The 27,138-nt window shown below is 43.5% G+C and overlaps 1 protein-coding gene across 1 annotated transcript in view; it reads right to left on the bottom strand.

Moving 5' to 3' along the window:
* The window catches only part of ARHGAP42 (Rho GTPase activating protein 42), a 264,054-nt gene that overhangs the window by 45,931 nt on the left and 190,985 nt on the right, over window positions 1-27,138 (bottom strand). The window contains exons 7-11 of the mRNA XM_058289224.2: window positions 17,300-17,404; window positions 15,266-15,395; window positions 6,425-6,525; window positions 4,524-4,633; window positions 2,286-2,364 (exon numbers count right to left, since the gene is read on the bottom strand). Coding sequence (XP_058145207.1) covers window positions 2,286-2,364; window positions 4,524-4,633; window positions 6,425-6,525; window positions 15,266-15,395; window positions 17,300-17,404 — 525 coding nt within the window. The remainder of the gene's footprint in view (window positions 1-2,285; window positions 2,365-4,523; window positions 4,634-6,424; window positions 6,526-15,265; window positions 15,396-17,299; window positions 17,405-27,138) is intronic.

The following is a 27,138-nucleotide window of genomic DNA, read 5'->3' as shown; positions in this document are numbered from 1 at the left end:
TCTCAAACTGCTAATCCTAATGTGCACTTGAGACATCACGTTGCCCTGTACGTGGGCTCAAGGTCAGGGTTTCTCAACTATGTGGGGTGAAGAGGCAAGGTTTTGTTTTGTTTTAATTTGTCCCTGATGCTTTTGTAAAATGAAATGAAATTGACGCATAAAGCATAATAAAGAATAGTCGCAATGCCTAAATGTTTCATTATTAAATTTAACAGGATTTAAATGACTTTGCCAAAAGTGCTGTAAAATTTTCTGAAGCAGGGGTTGGTTCTTAACCAGAGGTCCACGGACCCCCGAAGGGCCCATGGAAAGAGTTCAGGGGGTCTGTGAACTTGAATTGAAAATAATCAGCTTATTAGCTTTATTTTCTCTGACCTCCTATGCTAAGTGTCATAAAACTATCTGCTGCTCCATTCTGAGAAGGGGTCCACGGTTTTCACCTGCTGGCAAAGGGGTCGGTGTAACAAAAAAGGCTAGGGACCCCCGTTCTAAAGGCTCGATCTAAATTTCCACCCTCTGGGAAGTGGCTGTGGTTCAACTGATTGGGCTCCCATCTACCATACGGGAGGTCCTGGGTTCGCATCCCAGGGCCTCCTTGTGAAGGCAAGCTGGCCCGCGCCTGCAGAGAGCTGACGGCCTGTGCTGTGGAAAGCTGGCGCAGCAAGATGACACAACAGAGGGAGACAAGCAGACATAAAAGAATGCACAGCAAATGGACACAGAAAGGGAAATGTACTTGGCCCAACGGATAGGGCATCCGCCTACCACATGGGAGGTCTGCGGTTCAAACCCCGGGCCTCCTTGACCTGTGTGGAGCTGGCCCATGCGCAGTGCTGATGCGCACAAGGAGTGCCGTGCCACGCAGGGGTGTCCCCCGCGTAGGGGAGCCCCACGCACAAGGAATGCACCCCATAAGGAGAGCCGCCCAGCGTGAATGAAAGTGCAGCCTGCCCAGGAATGGCGCCGCACACACGGAGAGCTGAAACAACAAGATAATGCAACAAAAAGAAACACAGATTCCCGTGCCGCTGACAACAACAGAAGTGGACAAAAGAAGAACACACAGCAAATAGACACAAAGAACAGACAACGGGGGAAGGGGAGAGAAATTTTTAAAAAAATCTAAAAAAAAAAAGGACACAGAAAGCGGACAGCAGGCAAGCAGCCAGGGGGTGGGGAATAAATTTTAAAAAATTAAAATCTTTAAAAATAAATGAATAAATAAATTTCCACCCTCGCCTCCTGCTAACAGGGCTGGAGGGAGGACAGCGGTCTCCAGGGCCGTCTGCTTAGCCCTGCGCTGGTGCAGGCGCCGGGGGTCCTAAAGGAAGGCTCTGCAGGAGGGGACGGGGCGCCTTCGTGCCGTGGGTGCTCCTGGACCCTGCGGGCCAGGGCGCTTCACCGAGCACACAGGGGCGGCCCGCTTCTCTTTTTAAACAAGCCCCCTGGTATTTGTAAGGACATTCTATCCGTGTCAGAATAACTGTTAGAGAGACAGGATAGGGATAAAGGGAAACAGTTGAGCCAAAGCAGTTTTATCCGATTACACTTTTAAAACTGGTCTAAACTGGAGGGTCATTTGGATCACACTGCACCCACAGGCCGGGCACAGAGCGGGCACACAATTGTTTACTGAGTAAAATAAATATTCACCTGAGGTTCTGCGGGCAGGGAGAGGGGGAAAGGCGTACGATGGGGCATCTTCAGGGCATTGGAACAGCCCTGAAGGACGCTGCGGTGATGGCTACAGGCCATTATACATCCTGTCATAACTCACAAAATTGTGCAGGTCAGAGTTTCAACTACAACGTAAACTACAATCCACGCTTAGTGGCAATGCTCCAATACGTGCTCATCAATTGTAACACACGTACCACACTAGTGAAGGATGCTGTTAACGTGCGAAAGTGTGGGAGGAAGAGAGAGGGGGGCGTATGGGAATCCCCTATATTATTTATGTAACATTCATGTCATCATAAAAGTATTTAAAAAAATTTTTTTTAAACATTAAAAAATAAATATTAATTTGATTACACTCAGATTATAAGTAATTTTTTTCCCCTGAAGTTTAGGGTTTTAAATCAGTCCTATTTGTCCCTGAGAAACAAATTAGAAATTCGGTGTTAGGTGTCAATGAGGAAGGTGAAATAGGAAAATGGATAATGCCCCTACTTCTTTAACTCGCTACTTTAATATTTTCAACTACATGAGAGGCATATGAAAAAAATCAGCACTCTTTATAATTCTCAGAAGTAACAATAAAAGGGGCCGGAGTCAAGCCTTACCGGCTCCTTCCCGTCCATGGCTTCCAGCCAGAGCTTCCTGTTGGCTTCCGAGAAGGCCTGCAGCGTGATGATGCCGTGCCTAGACGAGAGAGAGAGAAAGAGAGAGAGAGAGAGGTGGTCACACCCCCCTGTAGCCCGCAGGCTTTTACACTTAGGTTTTGGATTCTTAATTTACACTGAGATGACATTTGAAAGAAAAGTAGGAATGAGAAAAAAGAGAGAAAAGAGGAAAAACAACAGAAAAAAAGAAATCACTGCAGACACATTTTTAGAAAATAGTTTTTAACTCTAAAGACGCAGGGAGTAAAATTATGCATGCTTTAGGTACAGGGTGGTCTGAAAGAGGCTAGTTTCAAATTATTTCTTCTGAAATAAAAAGAAAGGAAAAGCTATGTTGACAAAGATCAAAAGGAAACATGCTGCGATCTGAGAGGGAGTAAGTCCTGACAAACACCAGGTGATATGATCTAGTAACTGAAAATAACTCAGAGGCTTCCACGTCGAGTCGCAGGCTGCAGCCAGTTAGTTACTAAAGCAGCTTTCACTGACACCGTGAGCACAAGTCTAGTTATTTCATTTAATAATGATGGTCTCCATTCTCTCATTCTGCAAAAGTTACTTGAAGATGTACTAAAAATGGGGGGGGGGGGGGGGGCGTAACCAGCCCAGGAAGAGGGGGCGTGGAATTCCCAGACAGTGGAATTCACGCTGCTAACTGCAGGCAGCCTGAACACGAGAAACTGGAGGGCTCTGTGGAGCCGGCCCCAGGGAGGAAGTTTAATCATAAATGTCGTATGACTGAGAACATGGACTGAATTTTTAAAGGATGACAAAGGCTTAGATCTTTCTTCTGTAAACAAGAAAACAGGTCACGGGCATAACAGGCAGAGGGAAAACATAGAGAAAGATCAGGAGAGATGAACCTTGGTGAATCTAAGCCAGTACAACTAAACAAGTGATAAATTAATAATGGCAGCAATTCCGGCTGTTGACCACCGATAGGCACTGTGTTGTAAGCAGATTTCCTGTATCATCCCATGTACTGATTTGACCATGTGCCCCACGGTTAGATAACTAGAAATGTTAAAATAAGACAAGAAAAAGTGAACGACTTGTTGGTGTTTACCTATCTAGAGATTCCAAAGTTTCTACCAGAAAACAATTCAAACTAGTAAGATTTCAGTAAATATAACGGATGTGTGGTTGACATATAACAAAGAGAGAAATCAATAGCCCATCTATACAGTAGTTCTAACCAATACAAAAAGAAATCCTAAAAATGAAAAGGCTCCTATTCAAAATCATAATAAAAAGGAATAAACCTTTAATTCATAACTCTAATGCAACTCCAGTAAAAATCCCACAGAATTTTTTTTGAGGGAAGTAGGGAGGGACTTAATAAGGAGACCCTGAAAGTTATAAGAACACAGTGTCAAAATCGCCAGGGCAATTCTGAAGAGGCAGAAGGACAGGGGCCCTGAGCTACTCGACAGTATTAAGCTGCTGCATGCAGAGGTCACACATGGTATACAAGGTACATGTAGTATGTCATCATACACATGACATGTAAATGCACATGTGCACACATTCACATACATGAAAAGCCAAGTATTCAGAAGAGTGTGACAGTAATGGGAGAAGAAGTGATCATGGAAGAGAAGGGCAGGAAACTCCCCTGACTTTATTCCACTTGTACTGACACAATACATGGGTAGACCTGAATTCTCTCACTGGATTATAAATTCAGATGCACAACATTTCTTCTCTTACGATGTCCTATGGCCCAGAAAACCTCGCGGGTGGCAGTGCACCCAGAGGCACTGAGCGTATGGGGAGCCTCTGTGTTCTCCGCTGTGCCTTACTATTCCTTGGAGCTTCAGAAGCCTAACAAAAAGCTGACCCTTGAGCCATGCACAGGGTCTGCTTTCTTTCATCGTGATGGGGACCTCCATTTCACGGCAGGCACTTTCCCCTAACACAATCACTGTTATTAATTTTCTAGATTCTTCTTGAGTGAGGTGACTTTCCCTGGCATTCTGTGTCTGGTTAATTTTTTTTGCAAGTGTCATGCAACAAATATTTGTGTACTAAAGAGGTGAAAGAAATGAATACGCGCACTCTATTTTTTAAAAGGCTGAAAAACAAGCACTTTCATAGGCTATTCCATATTTGTATCTAAGCATAGGAAGAAAAAAAGATATAGTTTAGCTTATTAAAAACCATAAGATGAGCTCAAACCTTTCAACTACTTCTATGTCAAAGCAGAATCGTTTGTCAATTGAATCTGTCTTTCGCCGGATGCAAGATTTTAATTTAAACATTTCTGGTGAGCTAGTGACAAGGCCGTTCTGAAACGAGAAGGACACCACATTCACATGATGACAAAATGAATTTAAATATACTAAACACACAGTCTAAAGCTGCTGCGTTAGTTTATGTATAAAGGTCATAATATCCCAATGTTCTATAAACACATTTTTTCCTAACATTAGCTGTCCTATGATATAACACAAACCATTTATGAATTAATAAAATATTCTTATTGTATTCAAAGAATTTTGTGGCATGTACCTGTTTAGAACCCTTCTATATACTTATGCTAAATCAAACTACAAAGTACACCCCCTTAAAAGACTTTAATTTTAGACTAGGTGTGAAATTTGAGTTACTGAAATGTCACTATTGGATATACAGAAAGCTTGTTAGGGTACAACACTGTTGCTCTAAATCAAAATTCCCTAGATTGCTAAGAGACTATTAGTACATATGTGTGTGAGTGTGTGTATATATTGGAGCATTATAATATTAAATGTTAGCTGGCTCAGAGTCTCAAGAGTTCTACCAAAATAATGACATTCTAATATATGCCTGTTATCAGAAACACCATGTGATTGCTTTACCGGTAACCGTCTGCTACTACTCAGGAACTAAAACTAAATAAAAACCGTTTGCACAGGATCCCAGATGGGCTCAATTCATAGGAATTCTCTTCCATACCTGTGAGAAGCCAGTGTATTTGAAAGGAAAAGTTTTACTCAGTGTCAGTTCTGTCTTTGGTTGCAAATCTCAGAGAATTACTAATAGAGCCTGGGCTTGATCTACTTACAGAATTAGCTCACTGTCACTTAAGCTGACTTTTTGGCAATGTCTTTTATTATGAAACCTAGCGTAGAAAGCAGGCACATTTATAACACACAGTAGCTTCTCGTGGTGGTAGTAATCTAAGGTTTCTTTTTCTCTGCCTTGTTCTGCTTTATTGTGTGTCCCTCTACATGAATTATTAGTCTCTAATGAGTACCCAAGCACAGTAGGTTTCAGCTCGGGTGTTTGAGTATGTATCTAAGTTAGGTCAACATTACCTCTGCCACTAGAATCTGTGCCACACATTAGCTGGGTGAGTCACTTCCTACAAAATTTACTTCTGAATCTGCACAAAGAAGGCTGCACTAAGTAACACTTAGGATAGCTCCCGGCTCGCCGGTTCTGAGAGGGGGCCCTAGCCATCTAGTAAGTGAGCTCCGTCCTTGGCCCTCTTCCTGTCTTATGCACAAGGAGATTTTCTACTACATGTGACAAAGGAGGCTGCTCCCGGCAGCACGTCCTCCAACGAGGTACACTGTGTTCCGATCCCGTTCACCAGCCATGCGAGTCTTGCAGGGACCAATTTACTTTGGGAGGGAATGAGTGTCGATTAGTTTCTTCTGAGAAACCATGCGGCCAGCACTTCAGTAAACAGGGTGCAGGACCGCAGAGGAGGAAGTGGCTGCAGGGACAAACGCGACCTCCCACAAGGCCAGCTGGGAAACATGAGACTCCTTGAGCCCGCTCTGGCCACCGACAGCTCCTGCACTGCTGGTGAGCCCGTCACACAGGAAAGGCAACATCTGCGCTGGGAGATGGTATTCTAGAAGTCTACCGAGGGAGCCCAGGGCAGGCTCTGGACTCAACTGTTCGTGGATATGTGATGGGAAGTTGCAGGAAAACCCCAGCCACTCTGTTTAAGTTATTAAGGTCAGTAAAGTGACCTTTACTAAATTGTGTACATGTTATTAAAAAAGCAAGCGGGCATGATTCTTTTGTTTTACTTCTATGACTTAAATGTGTACAAGTTAAACACCAAAACCAAAACACCTACTCACCATTTTCCCGCTGGATTTCATTTCCGAAACGCTCATCGTAAATGTTTTACTTCCCTTATCATATGTGCAATAATGTTTAGTCCATGTAAAGCCAAGTGGTCCTAAAGTAAGAACACAAAAACCTTTCAGATTTTATTAATTAACAATTTGTATCTAAATTTGTGACATTTCCGGGGATTTCTGATGTTAGTGTTTGATGCTGAAGGCCCGGGAAGTCAGGACGCAGAGGAAAGAGAAGCCAGCCCCAGGAAGGAAGGAACCTCGAACCCAGAGCAAAGCAAGCCCCAGGAACGTAGGAACCCAGGAAGCCTGAACCCTCGCAGACGTCGGCAGCCATCTTGCTCCAACACGTGAAAATAGACTTTGGGGAGGGAAGTAACTTATGCTTTATGCCTGGTACCTGTAAGCTTAAATGTGTACATTTCCGATGCTACGATACACAAATATGTGGATGTCTTGATGGACCATGCCAGTTTAGATCATTTACTGGAGCAAGAATGCTCACCGCAGAGGGAGTGGTGCAGTGTGGGAGTCGTGGACTCCATCAACTGGTTTTGCTTTGGGAATTCAAGAGCACTTTTGAGCTGAGCCTCCGATATTCACCTGTAAATGTTATATACTTAGACCTGATAGAGGTGGAAAAATGAGCAATACTATATGTCCCATGTCTAGAGCAGCCAGAAGCAGAAACAGAAGCTTCTCTCCTCCTCTGCCTCTCTGCAGAGCAAAGCCTTCTCTTTCCGTGGCAATTCCAGTGTTCCAAATATTCAGGCCAAAATATGGGGCGTTCACCTGGACTCGTGTCTTTCTCTCCCACCTCACACTCAAGCCACCAACAAACCCCGTGGGACCTAAAAGCCTGGCTGGAACTCAGTCGCTTCTCACCACCTGCGCCGCGACCACCCTGGTTTAAGTTAACCAACTGTGCGAGTTGCTCCAACTGGTCAACGGGTCTCCCCTTGCCCCTGTCCTCAACACGCCAGAAAAATCCTACTAAAAACGGAGTCTGGTCGTCTCACTCCTTGTTGAAATCCCTCAAGGGGCTTCCCACCCCACTCCAACTCAAGAGCCAAGAGGCCATCGTCATCCCGCCACATGCCGACGGCTCTGTCCCGCCGTTCGGGCCACGCTGGTGTCCCTGCTGGCCTCTGGACACACTGGCTCCATCCGCCCTGCCTCGGGACTCTGCACTTGCTGGCCCCCCAGGCAGCTGCCTGGCCTGCACCCTGATCTGCTTCTGGTCTGTCCTCAGACGTCACCTTTATGATCAGGCCTGTCCCGGGGAGATTGCTACCGTCACACCACCTTTCACCTTGACATTTCTCTATTTCTTTCCTTTCTTCTTAGCAGTTATCACTGCCTAAAATACAAATTTTACTGATTCACGCTGCCTCCGTCACTAGACATCGATAGCCCAGGAGAGCAGAAGCCTAGACTGTGCTGCTGACAGTGTGCTCATCACGGGATCAGGGCCTGACGTACGGCTTTGCAGTGAATATTGAAAATGAATCACTGGCCTTGCACAGAGTTGGTCATCTAGGACGTATTTAAAAAGATAAATTCAAATTACTCCCTCAAGTGAAAATAATTTCACTTCTATTTAAAGAAGTTTGAATGTGTACAATGCTCCTTTTCCCTTTTTGCCCAGAAATAGTGGGCGATCCTTTCCCACAGCACAGCATGTTATTGTCTATTATTCCCCTAAGGAACCGGCTGCTGCTACAACAGGGGACAGGGATGGACTGTTAGCTCTATCTATCCGTGTTCCAGGGGGAAGACTCCGTTTTCCCACAGCAAAGTTGGCATCTTGCACTCAAAGGGTGCATCAGGCTGAAAATGGAGCTTGTTTTCTGTACAGCTTCTCCATCAAGGTCGCCATCCTGCTTAATGCCTGCCTTAGTCAAGCAACCACTACGTGCGATGCTACTGCTAGGAACACTTCAGAACCACAGGTTTTTTAAAAGCAAGGAAAGGGAATATAAAATTGGAGAAAAATATTACATGACCCACTCGTTTTTTTTCTTTTTTCTTTTTCTTTTAATAACAGCGCCCTTGATGTCAAGTTTAACTTTACTACTTAAGCCACTTCAGATTTTAAAGTTACAGGGTGTAGCCATACACTTTGTAATCACAGAGGATTATTACAATTAACGTCACTTCAGTTGTGGGACCATTCCACACCATAATACTTAACATGACTTGTTGATAATCCTGTTACATGTGGTATAAAATACTTAAAGGCTTAGAAATGATTAAAGCGACTGCAAGGGATTTCTCTTCGTGACTTTACTACTCGGGAGGCGATGTGTGAAGCAATATTAGCTATCGTTTTTAAACAAGCCGCTATGACGCTTTGCTGACATTGAGACCTGAAATTTTTAGTGTCCTGCCTTCATCTAAAGTTGAGAGCCTCATGCTTCTAATCTTCAGGTTTACTGCACACACAGGCTGCTTTCTATAAAGCTCTCTGGCATTAGACCAGGGCAGATGTTCCTGGGTAAGCAATTCTGAAGTACGTAAAAAAGTCTGGGAAAATAAAAACGTATTGCAGCTGTAAACTTGCAAAATAAAATGAGGCATTTAAGGATCACGGTGCGGGGCGGGGGGGAGTTGCTGAGATGTCCTGAGAGGGTGGGAAGGAAGTACTAACAGTCACAGAATGCCTACTAAGGGCCGGCGTTGGATCTTTTAATGCAGACGCCATAAACTGCATTTTACATACAAGGAAACAGCCTAAAAGCCGCAGGTGGCACCACACTCTTCAAGAACAGAGGATGTAATGAGAGTCGTTCACTTCGAGGAATGATATTCGCAGCTGCTTTGAGAACTGAGTGAACAGAAGAGTAAGGGTTCGAGACAAGCAGTATTATTTTTTACCACCACCTCTAGACTACAGACATTTAACACACAGTATCGCTAGTTCTTGCACCATCACCAGGAGATGGGTACACATCACCCTCTTTTAGAAACGAAGAGACAGTGCGCAGGGAGTTGTAGGCATGGGGCTGTAGACTTAATCTGCGGCAGACCTGGAATTCCGGAACCATCTGTCTGACTCTGGAATCAGTCTCTTGGAGGCTATTTCACACCTGGCACCGGTTCACATAAGAACCCCATACCCAGTACAGGGGGGATCTGCTGCTCCTCCGTCACATGCATTTCCACTTCCATCGCTCGATTTCCAGCTCTGATATTCACCGCTGGTCACTGGCTGCTGACCTCACGACTCCATCTTAGGCCTTCAACTACAGAAGGAACACCCTGCAGCCGTATTCCTTATCTCACTTCTGCCCACCACAGAACTCATCCACTCGGGGCGGCAAGTCCACAACCAGTGTATCTTAGTGAAATGTTTTGATTTCCTTATTACATAAACAGAGTCAAAGTTGGAAGCAGCACCTTTGTCCCCCACATAAAACTACAGCGAACAACTTCCAGGGCATAGACACTCATTCATTTCGCTTTTTAAATCCCCAGACAAGTGGCAGTGGAGAGTAGACGAGGACAGGAGGGAGGGATTACAACGGGCACAAGACGACTCCCGGAGGTGACACACGGGCTCATTGTGCTGACGGGCGTCATTTCAGGGTGTACACACGGCCAGACATCAAACTGTACATTTCAAATTCGTGTACTTCCCCGCATGTCACTTATCCCCAATAATCTGTAAAAATAATGCCGAGAACTATAGAGACGATCTAGCCAGAATGGGAGGGCAACGTCAAAAGAAAGAACGCTCAGAGGGAGGGAATGCCCAGCTCTGAGTGCCTCTAACGCCACGGTCTGGCTAAGAGGTCAGCACCGGAGAGGCAGGGTCAAGCAAGCATTCCAGAAGCACCTCCTGGAAGCTCTGCAGCGTGCAGACCAGAGATGGGGGGCCAGCGCAGAGGCCCAGAGAGCAGTCCGCAGGCTACAGGCAAGGTCTGCTGCAGGCCGAGACGCCGGGGATGGGGGAAGGTGTGTGTTCAAGGGCTATCGAGAAGACAGGACGGAGAGACTCGGCCCCAGGCGAGAGACGCCAGCGCCGGGACTCGGCCGTTTTCCAGCCTAGAACACGGCAAGTGTGACTAGGAGAGAAAGGAAACCTCAGACGAGAGGCCAAAAGGGCTCCATGGTTAGTTCAGGCCGGCGCTGAGGCCAAGGCAGGAACCTTGGAACAAAAGACACCAAGGTCGGGCGGCTGCAGAGGACACCGCTTCGTGAAGCTTGTTCCAGAAGTGAGCTTAGGTCTGGCCTGGGTGAGCCAACCACAGCACCAGCCAACAAACGGGCCATCGAGCCATGACTGAGGACGACATACTGAAGGTAGGTGGGTGGTACCAACTGTGTAGAACAAAATACTGCACACACGCGAGGCTTCCAGCAACCGAGTAACACCTAGAAAAGAAGTCGGAAAGTATCGCTGGGTCACGATGAACAGAAACACCTGGTCCAGAATGGCGCTTCCTTTATCACGTGCGTGTTTAAACAGATCCTCACCTCTCAGCAAATCCTTGTTTAGCAAACTCACTTCCTTTATTAATATAAATGGTGAGCCCTCCATAGAGCCCATTCATGATCACTAAATGGGGGGAGGAAACTAAGTATTATAGTCTTAATTATGCTCTGGTGGGGCAGGTCATTGGATTTATCATTTGAAGATCTGCAAACTGCAGACTGGAGAAGGAAGCTAATTATGAGAGAGAAAATCCTGGACACTGATCCCTGAGGCCAATGCTCCTTTACTCTCCAGAGGTGCAAGAGCAAATATTTGCCAGGTATGTTGGGTCAAATTGTTCTTTGTATTGGGCCATCCACAAAACAGGCAACTCCTGGTCATGTCAAATATAAAATACGTTAGTGTTTTAGTCACCGGGTTGCATATGCATACCAACAGCCTTTCACCGCCAAGCCAGTATCTCCGAATTCCCCCTTGCAAGCTCTTCCAACTAAAATATCTTACCAACCAAACAACATCATTCTACTACTCAACTGACACACAGACTTGAGAGCAATGCTACACTGTGTGGTTTGTGAACCAGCGTCATGTGAAGAAAAGTGCAATGGGAAAGGGGAAGCATAACTGTTTCAAAACCAGTATAACAACTTGGCTTTGCTGCAAAATCCAAGTACACGGCTTTGGATTTTACCAACATGCCTCCTGGTGCCTGAAGGATCTGAAAGAAGGAAACTGTCCCTCCACCAGACAGTTTAGGGAGCAGTGCTTTGATGCATATCTGGGTTGACAGAGAGGGTTAATTTAGTCAAAACAGTCCAACTGGTGGTACCTGGTGACAAGTAACGTGCAAAATGGACCCTAGTTCTCAACTGACTAGAGCATCTTGGAATAATGGTGCTTAGTAAAAAGTTATCCCTGGCACCCTCATTCTTGACACGGCTCTGAGTTGGCCACATATGGTGGATTATGCAACTCCTAATTCTTCTTAACATATGCATTGGATACTATTTTTTTAATGACTGAATGTCCTTTGGTGTACTCTGATCTCTTCCTAGTGTTGGCAGCATGGTAAAGTGGTTAGGAGAATGGACTTCCAGCTACACTACCTGTGCTCAAACCCCAGAAAACGGTTTAGCACTGAGTAGGTCACTTAAACTCGATACCTTCGTTACCTCATTTGCAAAACAGTAATGATATCACATTTTTCATAGGGTATTTATGAGGACTAAAAAGTTTACGCTTTCTATATCGTCTCTTTATGAGAGATGAACATCAAACCCTCACTGGATATATGGTTTCCAAATATTTTCAACCAATGAGGAGGCTGCCTTTTCACCTTCCTGGCAAAGTAATTTGAGGCCCAAAAGTGATTTAACTTTGAGGAGGTCCCATTTATCTTTTTCTTTTGTTGCTTGTGCTTGAGGTGTAACGTGTAAGATACCACCACCTACCACCAGATCTTGGAGATCTTCCCCTACGTTTTCTTCTATGAGTTCTATGGTTCTTCCTTTTTATATTTAGGCTTTGACCCATTTTGAGTTCATTTTTGTACGGGGTGGGGGGCAGAGGTCCTCTTTCTTTGGATATGGATACCCAGTTTTTTCAGCACCATTTGTTGAACAGACTGTTCTGATCCAGCTGGGTGGGCTCATAGCCTCGTCAAAAATCATTTGACCATAACAGATGTGAGGCTCTCCTGCTGAACTCCCAAAAATAGGCAGTTTTATGGAAAAAATACACTACATGTAAAGTATGGACTACTGTTTGAAGATGTTCTTTCGTCTTCTATAATAAATGTGCCACAATATAATCTTAAGTCTCAGACTCTGTACATCACTTTAAGTAAATATGTTGTGAATAGGAGTATCGCTGTGGAAGGGAAAAGGTTTTGTGGTGGATGTGTGGGAGTGCTGTATATTGCATACATGAATTGCTGTGGTCCAGGGCTCTTGTGAAGAGAAGATCAATAATTAGGGGAAAAAAAAAAAGGAAAAGAAAAAGATAGGATGTAGAATTTTTCCAAGTCAACACGTATTCTATATCTAACCTTTAAACCCATTGCTATATCCCATTTTGCTAGTAAGAGATCCTGACATGATATTGGGGCTTCAATATTCAGGAAGTTCTGGATCCCAGAGTTGTCCAACAATGGCAGTGGAGGAATACTGGTATAGGATACTACTGACAGGGGATATATGGCTGACAGGGAGCTATACAGGGCATATGTCCAGGGTGCATGGTAATGTTTGGATATACTCATAGTGGCAACAATTAAAAACTAAAGCTGGGGGGGTACTGGGTCCCTGGCTGGGGGTGCTGTGCCGTGGTCCCTAGGGGAGCAGCGGCAGTCCCCCAAGTGCAGCGGCAAGGACCAAGAAGGAATGAGGGTCCAACAGTGAGCCCCTGATACTAATGACTATGCTTGTGAGCCTGTATGCCTGAAATAAGAACAAGGCCTAGAGTAGCACTGTGCCTGGGAATTTCCTCCTGACAGCCTTCAGGTTACTCAAATGTGGCCAGTCTCGAAGCCTAACTCAGCATCTAAATGCAATGCCTTCCCCCCAGCGTGGGACATGACACTCGAGATGCGCCTCCCTGGCACCGAGGGATCACTATCAAGTACCAACTGATGATGCAACTGGAAAATGACCTTGAATTGAAGGTTCAATGCGGATCTAGCAGAATATCCCTGTCTACATATAATAACATGACTTTAAAATGCTGTTTGACCTAATGTAAGGGGGAAATGGAAAGGAGAAATGAGTTTATATGGCTACGAGTCTCTAAAAAAGAGTCTGGAGGCTGTCAGAAGGATTGCCCTTATGCACAACTGAGCAGAATCTAAGAGACAGATGAAGTAGATACAATCCCCAGGTATTGGTTCCTTTGAGGGCTAAAGGGACCCATGGGTTCTATAGTCATGGCAGATAGGGTTCATTGCCATGACAGATGGCCCTTCTTTGGAGCTGGTATTTCTGCGTGATGAAACTGGACCCAGAGGGGATCTCTTTTCATAAGACTATCATGCTACTTTACTGGGATTGTAGTTGGTATTGGGGTTTCAGATATATTTAGGGGATTGAATCTTTTTACTGACAATATGATAACCAGGCCCTGAGCCTCAACAGACTCCAGCTCCTACAATCTGATTTATTGGACTCACCTCACTCAGCTAAGATGGAGTTGAAGAAGGACAACCACCACACCATGGAGCCTAGAGTGCCTACAACTGAAAGCAGGAGGATTGCATCCAGTAACCATGTGGAATCTGAGCCTCCTCTTGACATAGAGGTGCAACGGACACAACCAATCCAAGGACCTCAGAGAAAAGGTGGCATTGGAGTGGGAAAAATGGACATGGTGGCTGATGGGTATGGGGAATGGCAGGAAGAGATGAGATGTGGAGGCGCCTTTGGGACTTGCAGTTGCCCTGGATGGTGCTTCAGGGGCAATCACCGGACATTGTAAATCCTCCCAGGGCTCACTGGATGGAATGGGGGAGAGTGTGGGCCATGATGTGGACCATTGACCATGAGGTGCAGAGATGCCCAGAGATGTACTTACCAAATGCAATGGATGTGTCATGATGATGGGAGTGAGTGTTGCTGGGGGGGAAGGGGTGCGGTGGGGGTGGTGGGGTCGAATGGGACCTCATATATTTTTTTTAATGTAATATTTTTACAAAATCAATTAAAAAAAATATATATATATATAATCTTAAGTGTTGATGGGGGTGGATGCTTGGAAAACGTGTATGTTACATGCATGACTGCTTTGTAAACTCACAATTTCTCTAGTAATAGTAAAAAAACAGAAACTAAAAAGAATCCTTTAAAAACAAAACGAAACAAAAAATAGTCAAACTGGTGGTGCCTGGTGACAAGTAAACATGCAAAATGGACCTTAGGTAATAAAAATGGCTTTTAATTAATTTTTTGTGAGAAAACTTTTTTCAGTGTGAGGCAATTTTAATAGTGCCATCTTGGGTCTGAACCTATTTCCTAATCTCAGGAAGTAAAGAGTGCCAGAACTTCAACGTTATATAGTTGCCAATTTCACTCTTGAAAACTGACGGGCCCCAGAATCAAGCGGCACACAGCTGCTGGGGCAGGGCACGAGTGGGGCCACAGGCTCTCACACCAGTGGCCAAGACGATTCGTCCTGATCAAGGTTTGGCTTTCAATTCCCTACGAAACTTTAAATGAAAACTCAGGCTGCCACACTTTCAGGGAAGTCTACACGTTCCCATTTTTAGCCAAGATGTGGAAGATGTGGAAAACTCTCTTCCCTGTGGTGGCTGGTGGAAGGAGAGTGAAGGAAATAAATAAGGAATTCCCCGCCTGGGTGAGATCGGCAAGCAGGACGTTCAAGGCTCAGGGGCACGGTACACCTGCGGGACTCACGTCTCTCCTGGACGTAAAGGTAGCCTTCCATGGTCCACTGGCTGGGGGGCCTGTAGTCCTGGTTGGCAGACTTCATCCGCTGCATCAGCCGCTCCACCTCTTGACGAGTGCTTTCAAAATTATTCCTTGTCTTGAGTAAATGGAGAGGGGGAAAAAAAAACACTTTAGGAACCGCCAGCCTAAGGTCTCAAAACCGCATAGGGCGCAGTTTTGAATCTTCAGCCATCATCACTATGTCCACTGCCTTGCGACGTGGCCCCCAACTAGCCTGATGTGACGTGCTTCGGGGGAACTCCCCTGAACGGCCTACTGCATGTTTCTCTCTGAATCTGTGTGTTTGAAAGAGAGAGAAAGAAAGAGAGGGAGAGAGAGACACAGACTTCCATCTTATTTCCTGGTCCCCCACTTCCATGTTACCACTTAGGGTGACAGACTAGAGCATTTTAAAATAGTCTATAAAACCTAAGGTAAAAAAAAAAAAAACAGGTACATAGGGACTTACATTTCTGTCACAGGGAAAAACAAATTAAATCCACCTACTTTTGAAATATGTGGAACTTAAAAGATCAGAGATGCTCAACCAGAAACACGAGGTTCCCCAGCTCTGCCCAAATATTTCAAGAAATCCTAACCTAATTGTTAAGAGCTCAGTATATACATTAACCCATAAAAATTAGTAGTTTTCTCATGTCTAATTCATTCTGTTTCAGGAAATAGTTTACTTGTTTATTAATAAATTTCATCAAGTTATAGAGAGAATTAGACAGGTTCTCTTTGGCAGTTCTGGCAACATTATCTCAACAACATGTGTTTGAAAGTACCAGAGCCACCTAATTCTAAGATCTTTTACTCCATATTAAGCAAAATAATTCATTTGCAGAGGTTAAAATTTTTTTCTAAATTTTCGGTTGTGCTATTCTTTTAAAAGAAGGTTCCAGATTTTCTCCAATTCCTTATTCCCCTCCAGTCCCCGAATCCAAGAAATCTTAATATAACTGCATTTACTATGATAAATCATTAAAATGCTTTGGCTTGATAATTTTCTCTTCTAATAGTTACTGAAAAAGTTTAAGTACATTCCATACTGAAAAACAATTGAATTATATTTGAAATAAATTCTGCTGTAAAATCTAGGTTAAAAAAGAAGCTAAACCTTAAAACACAAGTGGATTAAATACACTTAAATCTTTCTCATGGGACACTCCCATTTTTATCCCACTATGTGCTGGACATCTCCACAATGGCAAAAATTAAATATGGAGAGTAACAGAAGCTTTACATAGGAAATTAGGTGAAAGCTTTCCAAATTACTAGGCAATGGGTTGAGAAATGAATTTTCATTATAGAAAAACCTCATCAATTAGGACTCCACTATTTTTTAGGTTTGATAATATAGGCAAGGGTTGCCTAAAGTTGTTTGTTTTTTTAAATATACGTGATGGGACAGCCTAGGAAAATCAGAATTTGCATAAAATGATATCATCCGAGAATAAAAGAATTGATTAGACAATTTCACAAGATAAACCTTGACAGAAACACTGTTTGTAATAATTCTCACATCACCAAAACTACTGCTTCAAGGCCACACTGAAATATGTTCTTTGAAAATAATCAATATTAGATAGCAATCAAATTCTAGAGGGATAGGACCTTAGGATGGTAAAGAACAACTCTTTCATGTGACAAATACACCATTGTAGTCCTCTCAGAAAATAAGGTTTGTGCAAGGTCAGCCAGTAAGTAAATGGCAACACTGGCTGAAACAAAACAATTTCAATCTTCAGATGTTTACCCCTCAGTAATATTTATTTTCATAAAATTCATTAGTATACATTTTTCAACAGTATAAATGTTTTTTCCTGATGTATTTTCAATCAGCAGTTTGAAACTTTTAAAAATACATCCTCAGTGGCTTTTCTACATCGGCTGACATCAGTGAACTTTCACTCAGACAAGTGCATGAAAGAGCCCAGGCCATGCTGCCCTCTGAGCAGAGGCACTGGGCGGCAGCGAGAGCAGGTTTCTTCCTCTTACATTCTGCAAGTTGAACTGCAGCTGTTGCTTGTATGGTGCGAATTCCTGGGCGAGTTCATATCCCTCATGGTAAAACGTGAACAAGCCCTGAAGGAATGACAAAAGCTGAAAAACAAAAAGAGAAAAAAAAACTGTACCTCATTCCATTTCCTCAAACTAATAAATTCCCCGTCTCTTTGGAAGACAAAACAGGTACTAGAGAAATAAATATTAAAAAGAAACCATGAAAGTTCATTTTTACTTTATTTGTGGGAGACCAGTTTGACTTGGGAGTCTGATCGTGCACTCCTGTGATGATGACTACTGTTCTATTCAAATGCCTTCAGAGAGATCCAGGAAAGCCTACTGAGAGAGAAGAGCTTCCAATAAAGACAAGGAGATGAAACGCCTGCAGCGGGAAGGAAGACTAAAGCAGAAAACCAGAGTTAGGTATAATGGAAAGCCCAAGCATGAGGATGTGATGAGATGAAATTAAGAAAGGAGTCACTAGGTGGCAGTACTGCATCGAGTTTTGAATAGACAACATGTGGCAAGGCTGAGACCAACTCTTGAGAGAGAGGCAGGGAGCTGGCAGGACCTGAGCTTGCTAGAATTAGAGGAAGAGCACCTTGCAACAAGCAAAATTCTGTGGTCCTAGAATTCCAGTCCCAAGCTCATGTGTGCTTATTTATCTTTCTCAAAAAGAAAGACTGGCTCGCCAAGGAATTATAAGGTAGTTGCTTATATGAATAAGTTATATTTTAAAAATAATTGACTTAGTTGTTGTTTTTTTTTTTTCATTTAATTCACTGAGAATTTTTCCCAATAATTGTCCACTAATTCGATCTCTCCCACAATCTCCTTTATGATAAAATTAGAAAATATTGTCAAGAAGTGGTCAATGGGGAAGCGGCCGTGGTTCAATCGATTGGGCTCCCGTCTGCCATAGGGGAGGCCCTGGGTTCGCTTCCCAGGGCCTCCTTGTGAGGGCAAGCTGGCCCATGTCCACAGAGAGCTGATGGCCAGCGCCCGCGGAGAGCTGGCACAGCAAGATGACGCAACAAAGGGAGACAGCCAGACACAGAAGAGCGCACAGTGAATGGACACAGAGAGTAAGTGGCAAGCGGGGGAGATACACAAAAATAAATCTTAAAAAATAAAAAAAAGGAAGTGGTCAGTGGTTTTCCTAATTCAAACAGCACAATATGCCTGTAACCTGTTATGTTTTTTAAATTGAGAAAGAAACACAATTTGAAACCATTTTCCTATGTGAATTACATCGTGCTACTTGCACTGTTTGGAGAAGCAGGGGAAATATTCTGGTTTGCAACAGAAAAGCAATAATAATCTAACACTTTTCTTCCTATGAAGCCAAATTTTTTAAGTTATGGTAATTTCAGAAAGCAAAAACTTTTTTTTTTAGGAGGTACTGGGAATTGAACCTGGGACCTCATACATGCAAAGCAGGTACTCAACCACTGAGCTATACCTGTTCCCCTAAAAGCATACAGTTTGAAATCATTTTGTTTTTGTTAAGTTCTTATATTTTAAAAATATATTTACTTATTATTTTTATTTATTTTTTGTGTATGCATTTCTTCCATTGCAAGAGTCACTAAGAACTAAAATATAATTCTTATATTTTAAGGTTTTTTCTTCTCTTGTTTGACTATTCCTGATACTGTACGAAAATGTCCCCATTTTAGAATTATTTTACTGTCAATTTTGCATTAAATCATAATTACTATCAAAACTAAACAGACTGTTGGGAAGCAGATGTGGCTCAGGTGACTGGTCTTCTGTCTACTACATGGGAGGTCACTGGTTCGGATCCCAGTGCCTCCTAAAGAAGACAGCGAGCTGGAGTGACTGGCAGGCGCAGTGACCTGACACAACGAGATGATGCAACAAGAAACGTGAGGAGGAAAAACAGAATGAGAGACACAACAAAGCAGGGAGCGGAGGTGGCTCCATTAGACACCTCCCTCCCACATGGAGGTCCCGGGGCCGGCTCCTGGAGCCCCCTGAAGAAATAAGGAAGACAGACAGACTCAGCAGGTGAAAAACAACAAGGGGGTGGGAGAAATAAATAAGTCTTTAAAAAGAAATTTAGACTGTTCTTTCCTAAAATGATGCTACAATATATTGTCAAATTATACAAAGCACAGAATCTGCCTAAATGCACACATTGTGACCTAAGTAAATTTTTAAAGTAGTTTAAAAATAGTATAAAAAATATATACCTTTAAGGTTTGGATGGGTGGATTTAGACTTTTTCAGATGTAAAAGAAGAACCTGCTTTTGAAGTACATCGTTTTAGTAATATACATTTTTGAAGTACACATTAAAGTCTTCTAAATATCCTCAAATAGTTTATGAAGTTGTTAGAGGGAACAGTTCCATGTTTTACCTTCTACAATCACTGCGCAGATTGTCTCCTTATGAAACGGATGCCATACAGGCAGGCAGTATTCTACTATCCTTACACGTAGAAAGGACTTAATCTCACCTGTAAACTAGGTATTTCGTGGGTGTCTGTGATAAATCTTCCTATAAGCCCCCCCATTTCCTGAGACCATCTTTTCTAATACTGGGTCTTCAGAATATGGAGAAGAGGCAAAGCAAACCAGTGTTTCAAAGATAGGAAGTAGGACAGTTTAGAAGCAGGCTAGAAAGCTGCTCAAAACTCTAACGAATGACCATCTGCGATTCTCTGAGCATAGAGTTTGCAGGATATGCCTGAATTATTACAGCAGGCTTGATGCTCCAGCCCTAAATCAAAAGATCAGACGACAGGGAAGAAGGAGCTACACTTCCTGCCACCTCCTGAGCACCTGAGGACACCACAGGCCAAACGAAACCTGTGATGGTTCTTCAGGGTCACTGAACGCCGTCAGCTTATGGAAGGGCTCCAACACGGCTTCAGTAAACCAACGTTCCCCACCGAATACGGTTTCTGAATTCTTCATACTGGCTACTAAGAGTCAGAGATCGTCATTTTATCCAGTTCACTCTATATTCTCAGCACTTTATACACAGTAACTTCAGTCAAGATGAAGACACTGTCTTCCAGCAGAGTCTGTATCAAAGAACGGCCTCTAGATGGCAGCAGAGTTACACTTCTTTTTAGGGTTGACTACTTCATGTATTGGTTTCTTTCACTCTCAACAGATTCCACGACTTGTGCCAAGGGAGCTCCACGGGGCAGCTTAAGGAATTTTGGGGGTTCTGGAGAAGACTGGCTGCCTCAACCTACCTTATAATAAGCCTGACGTTGGTATCAAAAGTAATTATAACAATAACAACTACAAACCACCAGAAAGATCAAGTTTTAGTTAATGAAGAAAGTGACTGTCGACATCAGGAAACGTCAGCACAGCCTGTTACCATTCCAAAGCACTTTAGAAACAGGTCACTATCTGCTGGCCCCACAACCGGGACCAGCGTAAAGCCGATACAGTGGTCTCCAGGGGACACGAGGCGGGGACAAGCTAAGGAACCCCAAGGCCACTGGCAGCACCCCAAAGTCAGACTTTAGGGAGAAAACACTGTCTTGCTGCCGCCTCCGTTCTGGACCTTGAGAGCCACAATGCCTTTCGGACTCTTCACCCAAAGATGGGATCAGAATGGTTTCAGGGTCAAAAAAAGAGATACAGATTCCCAGTGCCGCCTGATAATACAAGCGGAGGCAGAAGAACACGCAGCAAATGGGCATGGAGGGCAGACAATGGGGGGAGGGAGGGAAATAAAATAAATCTTAAAAAAAAAAAATGGTTTCTGGGGGAGCGGATGTGGCTCAAGCACTTGAGGGCCTGCCTCCCACGCAGGAGATTGCAGTGCCTCCTAGAAAAAAGAAAAGCAAAAAACAAGCCAAAAAAACCCACCACCACCACAAGAGAGCTGGTTTGGCTCAGTGGTTGAGCACCAGCTTCCCACACACGAGGTCCCGGGGTCAGTCCCTGGCCCCTGATATCTTAAAAGGGTTTCGGGAACACAAAAGCTTTCAACAACCAGCAGGGACCGGCCAAGGCTCCTTTCTCAAAGCTCCAGGTAAACAGGTGAAGGCTGCGGTTAACAGGCCCCATCGAGAAGGCGGCCCCTCCAAAGGGGTAGACCCTCTGGCCCATCCACCCCGCGGGGCAGTGGAGCCGGCCGCGCTGGAGTTCGGACCCCTGGCCCGATCCAGGGGAGCAGAGAAACCGGGTGCCCGTCTGGCCGGCCTCCCGGTGGTGGCCCGGGGGCCTCGCCAATCATGCTGGCCCCCGGGCCCTCCCGCAGGACGCCGGGGAACTGGCAAACCATCCGGCAGGGGCCAGGGGCCGCTGGCAGGACGCAGAGCCAGTGCCCCGGGCCACGAGCAGACGCTTCCCACGGCGAAGAGACTCACAGCCTTCTTCTGAAGAGTCGCTCCAGCAGCCCTTCCAACAAAGTGAGGCTGGTCGCCAAACACGTCTCAGGGCCCACCCAGGACCGGAAGATACTACAAATCTTAGAACTTCGTAAGCTCCTGCCTCCCACAGCTCTCATATTAAATGCTGTAAGACTGGATGCTTTTCTCCTAAGATCAGGAATAACACAAGGATGGTCACTCTCACTACTTCTTTTCAACACTGTCCTAGAGGTTCTAGTCAGGGCAATTGTAAGTAAGCAAGAAGAAGATATAAAAAGACCTCCAGGGGAGTGGATGGGGATCAAGTGGGTAAGCTCCCACCTCCCACATTTGAGATCCCAGGTTTGGTTCCTAGTGCCTCCTGAAAAACAACAAAAACAAAAACAAGCAAAAAACAAAATGAAAAAACCTACTCAGGAAAGTTAAGGTGGCTCAGTGAAAGAGTGTAGGCTTCCCACATGCAAGGTCCTGTGTTCAATGCCTGGTCCCCGGATGACAAAATTAAAAAAAAAAAAGACATCCAGATTGTAAGTTAAAAAGAAAAACCTATCTGTACTTACAGATGACAAGATCTTATATACAGAAAATCCTAAGAAATTCACTAAAAAAAAAAACCCTACTAAAAATAATTTTTGTTAAATCCAGTAAGTTGATCTTATAAGATACAAGATCAATATAGATCAATATACAAAATTCAGTTGTTTCTACACACTTGCAGAGACCAATCTGAAAATGAAATTAGGAACAATTCCATTTACATTGATGTCACAGAGAATAAATTAAATAGGGATAAATTTAACCGAAAGTTACAGAAATTATGCTCTGAAAATAAAACATTGTTGAAAGAACTTAAACACCTAAATACATGGGAAAACATCTCATATTCATGGATCAGAAGACTTAAGATTGCTAAGATGTCCATACTCCCCCAACTCATCCATAGATTCAACACGATCGCTGCTGGAATCCGAGCTGGCTTTGTTGTAGGTATTGACAAGCTTGAAACTAACATTCATATGGAATTGCAGGGGATCTGTGACCCAAACCAGCTAGATAAAGAAGAACAAAGTTGGAGAATTCACACTACCGGATTTAGAAACTTACTATAAGCAACAGTAATCAAGGTAGAGTGGCACTAGTACAAGGACAGATGTATAGACCAATGGGGTAGAACTGAGAGGGCAAAGAAAACGTACAACGATGGCCAACAGCTATTGAAGAAAGGTGTCAAGATGACTCAATGGGAAATGAAAAATCTTTTCAACAAACACTGCTGAGAAAACTGGTTAGTCATATAGAAAGAGACCCTTACATCACACCATAAACAAAAATTAACCCAGTATGGATCAAAGCCTTAACTGTAGAAGCTAAAACTATAAAACTCTTCATTTCTCCTAAGAAAATATACAAATGAACAATAAGGACATGAAAAGACACTCAACATCATTAGTCATTGCAGGGAAATGTAAATCAAAACCACAATGAAATAACACTAGGATGGCTAGAATCAAAAAGATGATACATGCTGGTGAAGATGTGATGATAAATATTGCTGGTGGGAATATAAAATGGTGCAGCCACTTTGGAAACCAGTCTGATAGGTTGTCAGCTAGCCACAGACCAGTCATTTCATGCCTAGATGCATGTCCACACAAAACTATGTAATGGCCAAAAGGTGGAAATATACGGAACGCCCATCATGAATGGTAAAACGAGACACACAGAGTAGTGCCATGGAGTATTACTCAGCCATGACAAGGAACAAACATGCTAAAACATGGATGGGCCTTGAAAACTATAGCTAAGTCAAAGCAGCCACATTCTGTAGGATTCCATTTACAGGAACTGTCCAGAGTAGGCTAATCTACAGAAAGAAAGTAGATCAGTGGTTGTTTAGGGCTGGGAGGGCCAGCTGGATTAGCAGGGTGATAGCCAAAGTTCACAAGATTTCTTTGTGAGGGGTTCAAAATATTTGAGGACAGCTTCAAAATGATTACAGAGTGCTTTCATTCTAATGCTCAGACCTTCAGAGGAGTTTCTTGAATGGAAAAAAAAAGGGAAGCAGGTATCAAAATCTAACCGAATTAATAATGGGTGAGTGGAAGAAAGAGAAAGACAAGGATAGAAAATGGCCAGTCACCTGTAGCCTGGGGAGATGATGTTTGAAAGAGGATGATGGAAGAACAAATGGACCAATGGCCAGAAGTACCTTGATTCAACTAATAGAATGAAGCTTTTCGAAGGTGTGGTCACGCATCACCTCACCAGTGAAGATATTACTGGAGTTCCTGAACGGTGGATCTCAAAGCATTCAAGGGGATGGAAGTGAGATGAAAAGGTCTGATAGAAACTTCCACGGTAAACAAAAGATATGGGGCACAATCAGCTTAGCCAGCAGGGTGAGACAGTCCACAGATGCTCCAGGCACCGTGTCTTTACTCAACTGATTTCTAAAGTGAAGTTCAAGAGGATTAGTCAACCAAAGAGAACATACATTTCCTTTAAAAATTTGAATTGCTGTTACAAATTTTGGATTTTCGGTAACAGTACCTAGAACTAAACCCAAGGACCATTACAGACTTTATTTTTATTTAAGCTATATGACCTGAGAAAGCTTTGTTGTTTCCTTTTTCTAGAACGATGGTATTAAGGTTTTAAGCAGTATAAAATTTAACCTTCTGTCCTACAGAGTTTCAAAAAATGAGTTTCATTTGCTTACTTCCATCTACTCTAAATTAAAATTTAAAGCTAACTAATCCAATTGAGAAAGAATACAAAAATGTCTAACTTTCAAAGACCTGCAGGCCTACATGCTAGCAAGGGGACTTTTAGAAACTTTTATCTATTGGTGAGTCTCAAAATTACTCCAAATTTAAAGAGTATAAGAAACATAACATAGTAAGCTAAAACCTATTAAGCAAAGTAAGTGAAATTTTCTTCAGCAGTACTTTCAATTTAGCAGTTTAAACAAAGAGTATCAAATGCAGTTAAATATATTTTAGCTTAATGGCTTATTTTCATTTTTCGTATTAAATGTAATACTTAATCACATCCATTCATATTAATAGTTTTAAAAGACTAAAATGAAGCATGACATTTATTTTTATGTATATCTGGAAGCATGTTATCATTAAATATATATATTTAAAACCTACACCTGGCTTTAAAGTCACAACTAATACAACAGATTCGCACATGTTATTCACGATAGTAGAAGTGTGAGTGCACACCAGCTGACTCCTTACTGGAGCTACCACAGCCCGGGAACTAGCTTTGTGCCCTGCTGGGTCCTCACAGTGGACAGAGGAGAGCCACGAGGCAGGGCGAGTGGGAAGAGTGCGCCCAGTCACACCTGCCAGACGCGCAGCCGAACACCTGATTCCACAGCTCCCCCCTCACCGAACCACTCTAAGTCTCTGCCTCTGCTTGGCAAAGTCAAGGTAAACCTCTATTTTCCTCTTCGAATTTTAAGCTCTTTAAAAATAGCGATACAGCACCTTCTCCCAGGCTCATTCACATTTGGTCACAGCAAGTCTCATGAAGGAATAATGATGGCTTCAAGGAGCCACTGAGGTAGTATGTGGCACCACCAGAGATGCAGATTCAGGGCTGGATTCCTGCTGCCCCCCCCCTTAGGCTGGGACCTCAGGCACCGACAGTCTTCTCCGGCTTAACTCCTCATCTGGAACAGCCTCGTGATAAAGGAGTTGTGGGGTTTATCTGAAATAACACAGGGAAAGCCCACAGCGCAGAGCAGCTGCTCAAAAACCATGAGCCCCGAGGCGGACTGCTCGAAGGACGCCGTCCACACACACACAAGCTGCAGCTGGAGGACCCACACGGGCGTCAAATCAAAGGCAGAGCCCTTCAGTGGTCTGGGTCACAAGGCTTCGCACGCCTGAGACACCTCTGCAGCCCTAGGACACGGCCTCCTGCTAAAGGCAGGCGCGTCTCCCGCTCTAAGCCCTCAGCGGCTGGCGTGGGGGCAACGCCGAGGCTGGGAGGACCTCGTGGGGGAGCAGGAGGGGCGTGCCTCTGCTCTCAGACCTCGTGACAGGTCTGACAGGCGCGTCCTGTGGGCTCTCCCATAAGGATGGGGTCTACCCCTGTCCCCCAAGGTCTAAGGGAGCCACAAATGCCAGCCCCACTGGTAGTTCCAAATTCTATGACAGCCATCTTCAAAAAAGTAAAAACAAGTAGATTCAATTTTCGTACATTTTAACCCAAAATACTACCATTTCAACATGACATCAATATTTTTAAAAGTATTGAGCTATTTTACACTTAGTCTTCCTCCGTGGTGAGCCTCTGCAATCTCAAGTGCATTTCACACTCAGCACATCTCAGTGTAGACCAGCCTCATTACAAGAGCTCAACAGTCAGCTGGAAATCACCGGCTACCTTCAACCACTTGCCATGTACAATATGACAAACTGGAAAGAAGATGGTCAGTAAAACTGTACAGCTTATGAAAAACTGAGTGTAAAAGTTGATTTTTTTGGTATACTTGGATAACGTAACAATTTATTTAAAAATATCTCAACACTCCCTCTTATTCCATATATTATTATAGACTAGCTTTCTTCCCAAATAATGGCAATGTAGGAGTATTTATTCCCAATACCACCTGAAGATTCTTTAGAAGTTTTATTAAATAGTAGGACCTTGAGATTAATCAAAACAATGTAAAAATTATCTAATAAGTATCATCATAAAGTAAGAAGGTTACGTAATGTGAATTGCCATGCCCTATCTATGTTTTCTACCTGACTCCTGATTTCTCACCATCTGTAGGAGAGTCAGGCTACGTCCCAGAGCATTCTGCTTTACTCTTATGCTTACGTCAACTATTTGTTAAACGAATATGGGTTAAAACCAAAGCAGACTGTCAGATTTCTGCAATATGGAACAGAAATGCAAACCTGAGTTGGATTACTGCAAATAAAAACTGTAAGGGTATTAAAGTATCCTCACATGCTATTCTGTTTTTAGCTCCTGAGAGCTTTGTTTCTGAAATTTTTAAAACTTTTTCCTCTGAATTAATTTGTTAGCACATAACCTAAAGACAAATATGCCCGTTTCATCGGTCCCGTTTCTTTTCTATTAATGCTCATTATTGAAATGGAAATTAAGTAAAACCCCATGGATTAGAATTTGAGACGAGAAATGAGAACGAGACTAAACTGACAGTACTATTTGGTTTGGCCAGACACTACTAGGAAAATACAGCGGCCAAGAAAATATTCTGGAAGAAGAACAAATTTAACATCAGTTTTGACTGTGGTGTCATAAGAAAGGTATGCATTTCAGAAGAAGTATCGGAACATCCCTGTTTGGTTTAAGGTAGAGGGAAGGGGGGAAAACAATAACCTTTTAATGAAACGACAGCTGCCGCTTCCCGGCACGTCTTATCACAGACATTCATAAACTCACGTCGTTCTACCACCTGAAGCCAATGGCTCTAGATCTT

This window comes from Dasypus novemcinctus, chromosome 27 (genome assembly GCF_030445035.2).
Source record: "Dasypus novemcinctus isolate mDasNov1 chromosome 27, mDasNov1.1.hap2, whole genome shotgun sequence".
Lineage (NCBI taxonomy): Eukaryota > Metazoa > Chordata > Mammalia > Cingulata > Dasypodidae > Dasypus > Dasypus novemcinctus.
This window is presented reverse-complemented; position numbering and strand designations above follow the sequence as displayed.